General features: G+C 40.8%; 1 protein-coding gene across 1 annotated transcript in view; it reads right to left on the bottom strand.

Moving 5' to 3' along the window:
• Positions 1-482: 482 nt before the first annotated feature.
• The window catches only part of LOC124035303 (guanine nucleotide-binding protein G(i) subunit alpha-1), a 75455-nt gene continuing 66004 nt past the window's right edge, over positions 483-9933 (bottom strand). The window contains exons 7-9 of the mRNA XM_046348770.1: positions 6242-6395; positions 5788-5979; positions 483-1528 (exon numbers count right to left, since the gene is read on the bottom strand). Coding sequence (XP_046204726.1) covers positions 5789-5979; positions 6242-6395 — 345 coding nt within the window. The 3' untranslated portion in view covers positions 483-1528; position 5788. The remainder of the gene's footprint in view (positions 1529-5787; positions 5980-6241; positions 6396-9933) is intronic.

The following is a 9933-nucleotide window of genomic DNA, read 5'->3' as shown; positions in this document are numbered from 1 at the left end:
TGATATGCTTCCTCTCACGAATTGGTCTTTTGACCAATCAGATCAGCTTTGAAAATTATGTGATGTGAAAAGATCAGATGTGATTGGTCAAAAGACCAATATCAAAATTGGGCTGCCCGTCTAGACAGTCCATCATGACCTAGAATGAGTTGTGAATACACGTCATGAATAAATGTTACTACTTAAACCTTTAATATGCATGTCTTATTGGTTTAAGTTACCACATGTATTGTCCATTGCAAATTAGATGAACCTCCAGTCAGTCCATTGTCATGGATACCTGGAGTGATGTCACAGGTAAGGACAAGACAGTGTGAGTTTAATCTGTTTTGTCAGGTGAACAATGCTTGGGTGTATAAGCACGTGTAAAACTACATGTATGCATGAGTGTTTGTGCGTGTTGGCATGTAGTGTCAAGGGTGGCAGAAAAATACAAATATTAGTCCAAAATCATCACAAGAAAGAAATTGAGGCCATCATTGTTGAAGGATGTCGTCGTTTCACCACAGCATTTATTTTATTAGCAAAATAATGGAAATTAGTCCACTATTAGTCCCCATCCAATGGAAACAGAAGGGTTGGGGGTTAGGGGGATATGCAACCTGAAACCATTATGAAACTTATCGTCAACATCATAACAGTGCAAATACACCCATTCACCTCCCTTTGTCCCCCTAGTCTGCTACAAGGCTGTAGTTGTCATCCTCTTTTCAAAGTTTCTCTTTAAAATAATGATTTGGTGTAGGAATGTTACCATCCGCAATGTCACACCAACCATGTGACGTCGCATTAAATGTACATTTGCCTTTTTGGTACATGTTCCAGAAAACAAGACTGAAAGAGGATGACAAGTAAAAAGAGTCCCTTTGTATTTATATCCACACATTCATGCATGCTACTCACTCACTCACTCAAGCATACAGTCATGCAGCAAAGGCACTCACACACAGTCATGCACAAAGACACACACACAGCTCTCAGTATGTAAGAGTGAGTTGGTCTATCGAGAGCAAGTTGGTCTTAATTGGTCTATTCCATCATTTCCATGGATACAATAATTCTGATATGTCAGTCATGGAAACCATATTTGGAACCAAATAGAGCTAATATTTGCGGAGGGTGGTGTAATTAATTATAACATCTAAATACATCTATTACAATTTAGCTAACAAAAACAAACACACTGCAACTCAGGCATGCAAAGGCACAAGTACCTACAAATAGAAAAAAGTGTCCATTCCTCTCCTAGAATAAGAAGAAACAAAATGCAAAGGCCCCCCTTTAAAAAAATAAAACCTTGACCTCTAAACAAAAACATTTTAAAAACAGTGAAAAACTCCAGCCTTAGTGACAGTTGTACAAATATTTTACACAAACGTTTTCTACAAGGCATTTTAAACCCTTTCAGAGATCAACATAAGGTAAGAGGTTAAAAGAGACGTCCTTTACAAAGTGTCCATGATCCGCCCCCCTCCAGTCACAGACGTCCCCAAGAAAGTCACTGAGCGCACTCTGGCCACCACACTGCCTGTACAGAAAGAGGGTAAAACAAAATGTTTAGATAACACCTCTGATATGCTAGGTACCTTGTCATAATGCCGATACAATCCCTTCAGACATACACACCAGGTTTGGGGGGGGGGGTTTATTTGAGTATCTGGGCAATTGAGCATCTGTCCAGGCCTGACTCCGGAAAGTCTTAAGGTCCCGAACAGTTATTCCGATTCCCATGTAAAATAGCCTTTTGAGTGACAAAATATTTTTCCCAATAAAAATGCTAAATTTTTAAAATATTTTTTATGACTTTCTCGTATGTCAAATTACCAGGAAGTCTGAAAAGAAAGACTGAGTGGGCGGGGAGCTAAAAGGCTGAGTGGGTAGAGAGCTCACCTTCTCTGACAGTTCTTTGAAAACACCTATGGTGAGCAGTATTGCAGTGAGGTTATTTCAAGCAAATTTTCTGATACACAAAGCAACAAACATTACAATTGCATTCTTCATCCAATCCTGTCATACATCACATAAGGTTTAACACATGATTTGTTTATCCAACTGTTTGGTTATTCTAACAGCATCAGTATAGACAAAATGTTGGCTATATCATTTTGCTAGGTAGCCCAAATGGAATTGTCAGCACTGTTTATCATGCTAGCTAGCTCATCTTGGACAATTTTAGTTGAAAATTTGCAGGGTGAAGTCAGGGTACATGACATATATACAGTATATTGACTGTCAGACAATATTAAGACACCGATTATTGGAGGACCAAAAAAGCCGATACCGATTCAAATCAGTCAATAAATTTAAAAACAAATTGTAATAATGACAATTACAACAATACTGAATGAACACTTATTTTAACTTAACATAATACATCAATAAAATCAATTTAGCCTCAAGTAAATAATGAAACATGTTCAATTTGGTTTAAATAATGCAAAAACAAAGGAGAAGAAAGTAAAAGTGCAATATGTAAGAAAGCTAACGTTTCAGTTCCTTGCTCAGAACATGAGAACATATGAAAGCTGGTGGTTCCTTTTAACACGAGTCTTCAATATTCCCAGGTAAGAAGATTTAGGTTGTAGTTATTATAGGAATTATAGGACTTTTTCCCGCTATACCATTTGTATTTCATTAACCTTTGACTATTGGATGTTCTTATAGGCAATTTAGTATTGCCAGTGTAACAGTATAGCTTCCGTCCCCCTCCTCGCTCCTCCCTGAGCTAAAACCAGCAACACAACGACAGCCACCATCGAAGCAGCATTACCCATGCAGAGCAAGGGAAACAACCACCCCAAGGCTCAGAGCGAGTGACGTTTGAAATGCTATTAGCGCGCGCTAACTAGCTAGCCATTTCACTTCGGTTACACCAGCCTCATCTCGGAGTTGATAGGCTTGAAGTCATAAACAGTGCAATGCTTGACGCACAACGAAGAGCTGCTGGCAAACGCACTAAAGTGCAGTTGAATGAATGTTTACGCGCCTGCTTCAGTCTACCACCGCTCAGTCAGATACTTAGATACTTGTATGCTCAGTCAGAATATATGCAACGCAGGGCACGCTAGATAATATCTAGTAATATCATCAACCATGTGTCGTTAACTAGTGATCGATTGATTGTTTTATATAAGATAAATTTAATCCTAGCTAGCAACTTACCCTGGCTTAATGCATTCGCGTAACAGGCAGTCTGCATGTGGAGTGAAACGAGAGAGAGGCAGGTCGTTATTTTGTTGGACTAGTTAACTGTAAGGTTGCAAGATTGGATCCCCCAAGATGACAAGGCGAAAATCTGTCGTTCTGCCCCTGAACAAGGCAGTTAACCCACCGTTCCTAGGCCGTCATTGAAAGAATGTGTTCTTAATTGACTTGCCTAGTTAAATAAAGGTATAAAAAACATATATATATATATAAATAAAAATCGGCGCCCAAAAATACCGATTTCCGATTGTTATGAAAACTTGAAATCGGCCCTAATTAAAATCGGCCATTCCGATTAATCGGTCGACCTCTAATCATAACTATCAATTATGTCAAGAAGTTTATAGGAGTCTCCCGTTTTACATGTCTCATGATGTAATGACATGACAAATGCGAAACCCTTCCCCCGCTTTTGTTCCATGCAGGCTGAAGACCTAGCTAGCCAGTAACTAGCGAACACCTGACACAGATGAAAGTGGAATCCTAAAAGTATTCATGGTGCAGCAGTCTAAGGCACTGCATCGCAGTGCTAGATGCATTACTACAGACCCGGGTTTGATCCCAGGCTGTGTCGCAGCCGGCCATGACCGGAAGACTCATGATTCGTTGCACAATCGGCTCAGCGTTGTCTGAATTAGGGGAGGGTTTGGCCAGCCAGGTTGTCCTTGTCCCATCGCACTCTAGCGATGGCGGGCGCAGTGCATGCAGACTTTGGTCGCCAGTGTACTGTGTATCCTCTGAGAAATTGGTGCGGCTGGCTTCCGGGTTAAGCGAGCAGGGTGTCAAGAAGCAGTGCGGCTTGGCAGGGTCGTGTTTTGGAGGACTTATGGCTTTCGACCTTTGCCTCTCCCTAGTCTGTACGGGATTTACAGCGATGGGACAAGACTATCTATTGGATAACACGAAATTGGGGAGAAAAAGGGGGTAAAAAGTACAACAATGTGTTGTTACAGCCTGAATTCTAAATGGAATATATTGTATTTTTTTCTCACCCATTACTGGAAATGTGCCAGTACATATGTGCCCATTAGACACTTTGTAGTAGTCAGCAGGATAAGTGCACTCTGTGTGTGTGTGTGTCTAGGTCATTAGACGACACCATTGGACATGCACCTGTCTGGGGAGTGGGCATGTCTATTTATTTTTGTACCATTGATATGGCATGTTTCTATGCCCTAATGTGAAACCAAACTACAATTTGTGCAAGGCAAAAAGATAATGGTGGCTAAATCATTAACATAAAGAGTTATTATGTGTGAGACGTAAGGATGAAACCTGTATAAAGTGTGTGCCAAGGCTGGAAAGGGAGTTACTTCATGAACCAGCTCGGCTTGTAATACTTTATAAATTAATTAATAGAGGACTGCTCAGACAAGAAAATAAATCTGTGGTTACTGCTTTATAAATTAATTGTAAATTGAGGTGGCTCTCTGCAAAATCCCCGGATGTTTTGGAATTACTGAACATAACGCGCCAATGTAAAGATTTTTGGATATAAATATGAACTTTACCGAACAAAACATACATGTATTGTGTAACATACATGAGTGTCATCTGATGAAGATCATCAACGGTTAGTGATTAATTTTCTCTCTATTTCTGCTTTTTGTGACTCCTCTCTTTGGCTGGAAAAATGACTGTTTTTCTGTGACTTGGCTCTGACCTAACAATCGTTTGGTTTGCTTTCGTCATAAAGCCTTTTTGAAATCGGACACTGTGGCTGGATTTACAACAAGTGTATCTTTAAAATGGTGTAAAATACATGTATGTTTGAGGAATTTTAATTATGGGATTTCTGTTGTTTTGAATTTGGCGCCCTGTAGTTTGATGAGGTGGGACGCTACCGTCCCATGTACCCTAGAGAGGTTAATACTTATGTTTTGTATTTCTCATTGCTTTGCAAGTCTTGTGCCATCACTCTCTTGGGAACCAGAAGGAGAAAGTGGAGAAACTAAAAGCAGCACAGCTGAAGTGAAGGAAGTCTCCAGCTTCAGCTGGAATGTCATTCTGTTGTGTGATGAGAGATAGAAATAAGATTGTTCTATGATCACACCATACAGAGGCCATAAGTCTCTGAGTTTTTAAACATCACGGAAAGAAGGTGAACCTGAATCAAGACGAGAGGTTCCCCGTCCGGTGATCCCAGGGGACCAGGTCTACATCAGAGTGTTCCGAAAAAAAAAAAAAAAATATATATATATATATATATATAATGAAAAACATATTGACTGTTCAGGACCTTTATTACAACCTTTGTTATTACTGCACGTAATGAATTGCCTTTTATGAACAGAGTATTTATAACATTACGTTATACACGCTAAGTTATATTTAAGCAATAAGGCACCTTGGGGGTTTGTGGTATATAGTTAATATACCACGGTTAAGGGCTGTTCTTAGGCACGACGCATCACGTCGCGAATGTTATAAATGCCTTACTGCTATTAAAAACTGGTTACCAAAGTAAGTAGAGCAGTAAAAATAAATATTTTGTCATACCCGTGGTATACGGTCTGATATATGGCTTTCAGCCAATCAGCATTCAGGGCCGAAACACCCAGTTAATAATTATGTTTTGCCTACCCTAGAAGAGGCCACAGTCCTTCAGGTTGTTCTTGATGATGACATCGGTGACTGCATCGAAGACAAACTGCACATTCTTGGTGTCGGTGGCACAGGTGAAGTGGGTGTAGATCTCCTTGGTGTCCTTCCTCTTGTTCAGGTCCTCAAACTGACACTGGATGTAGGCCGCCGCCTCCTCGTACGTGTTGGAACCTGGGAGAGACGGGGCAAGGAGAGAGGGATGTACTGTCTGTTTTTCCTTAACCATTAGGAGTTCCTGAGATGTTAAACACTTTTCCAGGTGTTGCAAGATCTAATAATCTGCACAATGTGACTGCAATTAAGACAACTTGGAATGCGCTGTGTGTTCGAGTCAATTGACCCGAGCAAGACTTCTGATTCACCAGAATTTGGAATTCAAGATGATTTGTAGATAGGGTAACAGATGGTGTGTGTGTGTGTGTGTGTCTCTTACCTGCGTACTCCGGGTAACAGATAGTGAGAGGACTCTTCTTGATCTTCTCCTCAAACAGATCCTTCTTGTTGAGGAAGAGGATAATGGAGGTGTCTGTGAACCACTTGTTGTTGCAGATGGAGTCAAACAGCTTCATGCTCTCATGCATCCGGTTCTGAGGGACAGAAAGACAACCACACAATGCTTTTAGTTACATGTTCAGTGATCCCAGATCTTTTTGAACCGACTTGCCGGAAAAATGACCATTGTATTGGCAAGACAGCACAAACAGATCTGGGACCAGGCAGGCTAGTCTAGGCTTGGATGGTGTACCGTATACAGTGGCTTGCGAAAGTATTCACCCCCCTTGGCATTTTTCCTGTTTTATTTCCTTACAACCTGGAATTAGAATAGATTTTTTGGGGGTCTATATCATTTGATTTACACAACATGCCAACCACTTTGAAGATGCGAAATATTTTTGGGTGAAACCAGCAAGAAATAAGACAAAATAATAGACAGAAAACTTGTGCGTGCATAACTATTCACCCCCCCCCATAGTAATTTCTTTGTAGAGACACCTTTTGCAGCAATTACAGCTGCAAGTCTCTTGGGGTATGTCTTTATAAGCTTGGCACATCTAGCCACTGGGATATTTGACCATTCTTCAAGACAAAACTTCTCCAGCTCCTTCAAGTTGGCTGGGTTCCACTGGTGTACAGCAATCTTTAAGTCATAGCACAGATTCTCAATTAGATTGAGGTCTGGGCTTTGACCAGGTCATTCCAAGACGTTTAAATGTTTCTCCTTAAACCACTCGAATGTTGCTTTAGCAGTATGTTTAGGGTCATTGTCCTGCTGGAAGGTGAACCTCCATCCCAGTCTCAAATCTCTGAAAGATTGAAACAGGTTACCTCAAGAATTTCCCTGTATTTAGCGCAATCCATCATTCCTTCAATTCTGACCAGTTTCCCAGTCCCTACCGATGAAAAACATCCCCAACAACATGATGCTGCCACCACCATGCTTCACCGTGGGGATAGTGTTCTCGGGGTGATGAGAGGTGTTGGGTTTGAGCCAGACAGTGTTTTCCTTGATGGCCAAAAAGCTCAATTTGCCTGATCTGACCAGAGTACCTTATTCCATATGTTTGGAGAGTCTCCAACATGCCTTTTGGAAAACACCAAACACAGCCACTCTTCCGTAAAGCCCAGCTCCGTGGAGTGTACGGTTTAAAGTGGTCTTCTGGACAGATACTCCAATTTCCGCTGTGGAGCTTTGCAGCTCCTTCAGGGTTATCTTTGGCCTCTTTGTTGCCTCTCTGATTAATGCCCTCCTTCCCTGGTCTGTGAGTTTTGGTGGGCTGCCGTCTCTTGGCAGGTTTGTTGTGGTGCCACATTCTTTCCACTTTTTAATAATGGATTTAATGGTGCTCCGTGGGATGTTTAAAGTTTCTGATATTTTTTTATAACCCAACCCTGATCTGCACTTCTCCACAACTTTGTCCCTGACCTCTTTGGTGAGCTCCTTGGTCTTCACGGTGTCACTTGCTTGGTGGTGCCCCTTGCTTAATGGTGTTGCAGACTCTGGGGCCTTTCAGAACAGGTGTATATATACTGAGATCATGTGACACTTAAATTAAGTCCACCTGTGTGCAATCTAACTAATTATGTGACTTCTGAATTGATTGCACCAGATATCATTTAGGGGCTTCATAGCTAAGAGGGTGAATACATACCCACGCACCACTTTCCCGTTTTTATTTTTTTTAGATTGAAAAAAAAATGTTATTTTTTAAATTTCACTTCACCAATTTGGACTATTTTGGGTATGTCCATCATATGAAATCCAAATAAAAAACTGCAACAAAATAGCTAAAATGCCAAGGGGATGAATACTTAAAAGCAATGTATACCATATACCTGGGTATTTTGATTATATATTTTTTTCTTCTTCAAAACAATTTCTTTGAAGTTTATTAATACATTTTTAGTTACTTTAACATAATACCTGCAGTCAATTTGTGCAATAAATTAGGAGATTACTTTACAGATATTAAATTTTTTATTTCACCTTTATTTAATTAACTAGACAAGTCAGTTAAGAACAAATTCTTATTTACAACGACAGCATACCGGGGGAACAGTTGGTTAACTGACTTGTCACAACTTGCAGACTTGTTTACGTGTTGCTGTGCGTTTTGTTGCCAACCTTACTTTGCTACCTGACAACTTCACGGTTTTTACTTTTTAATTACCGTTTATATTTTTTCCCCTCACTCAACTTTTTTTCATTCAACTTTTTCACTCCGGATGCTTTATCTGGACGTGGTTCGTCAGGACCTCCAACAGCCGAAGCTAAGAAGTAACATTAACATGATGCCTTCTAATTGCAGTCGCTGTACTCATAATATACAGGAGATCGATCGCCTTATGGTGAAGATAGCTGTGTTGCAAGCCCAGCTTCAGACGCAATCGTTAGGCAAGGGTAATTTCAGTGTAGGAAAGGATGAAACAGTATCTGTGCCACCAGTAAGTACAGATGGTAACGTTAGTATAAATCCCCTCACACGGTCCCCGCAGCCAGAAAACTTTCTCATGGTTTCTGGAGGGAAATGCTGTAGGAATGCTCAACCGGTGTAGCTCATTCAGCCTACAGAAACTTTCAACCGGTTTTCCCCATTAAGCAGCGAGTCGGAGCCTGAGTCCGAGCCTTCTCTTGTCTCTACTCCTCCCATTACGGGGTCTGAGATACCGAAGCTTCCCACCATTAGCTCTGACAAATTGAAAACCCTAGTCATTGCCTGTTAGCCAGCCTGCCAGCTTAGTGGAGTCTGCCACTAGCACAGTCAGCGTAGTCAGCTCAGCTTTCCCCATTGAGACAGTGTCTGTGCCTCGACCTGGGTTGGGCAAAACTAAACATGGCGGTGTTCGCCTTAGCAATTTCACTAGGATAAAGACTTCAATTATTATAGTCATTATTGAAAGAGATCGTAATACCTCACATCTCAAAATAGGGCTACTTAATGTTAGATCCCTTACTTCAAAGGCAATTATAGTCAATGAACTAATCACTGATCATAATCTTGATGTGATTGGCCTGACAAACATGGCTTAAGCCTGATGAATTTACTGTCTTAAATGAGGCCTCACCTCCTGGTTACACTAGTGACCATATCCCCCCCCGTGCATCCCGCAAAGGCGGAGGTGTTGCTAACATTTATGATCGCAAATTTCAATTTACAAAAAAAAAGACGTTTTCGTCTTTTGAGCTTCTAGTCATGAAATCTATGCAGCCTATGCAATCACTTTTTATAGCTACTGTTTACAGGCCTCCTGGGCCATATACAGCGTTCCTCATTGAGTTCCCTGAATTCCTATCGAACCTTGTAGTCATAGCAGATAATATTCAAATTTTTGGTGACTTTAATATTCACATGGAAAAGTCCACAGACCCACTCCAAAAGGCTTTCGGAGCCAACATCGACTCAGTGGGTTTTGTCCAACATGTCTCTGGACCTACTCACTGTCACAGTCATACTCTGGACCTAGTTTTGTCCCATGGAATAAATGTTGTGGATTTGAATGTTTTTCCTCATAATCCTGGACTATCGGACCACCATTTTATGAGGTTTGCAATTGCAACAAATAATCTGCTCAGACACCAACCAAGGAGCATCAAAAGTCGTGTAATAAATTCGCAGACAACACAAA

Source organism: Oncorhynchus gorbuscha, linkage group LG01 (genome assembly GCF_021184085.1).
Source record: "Oncorhynchus gorbuscha isolate QuinsamMale2020 ecotype Even-year linkage group LG01, OgorEven_v1.0, whole genome shotgun sequence".
Lineage (NCBI taxonomy): Eukaryota > Metazoa > Chordata > Actinopteri > Salmoniformes > Salmonidae > Oncorhynchus > Oncorhynchus gorbuscha.
This window is presented reverse-complemented; position numbering and strand designations above follow the sequence as displayed.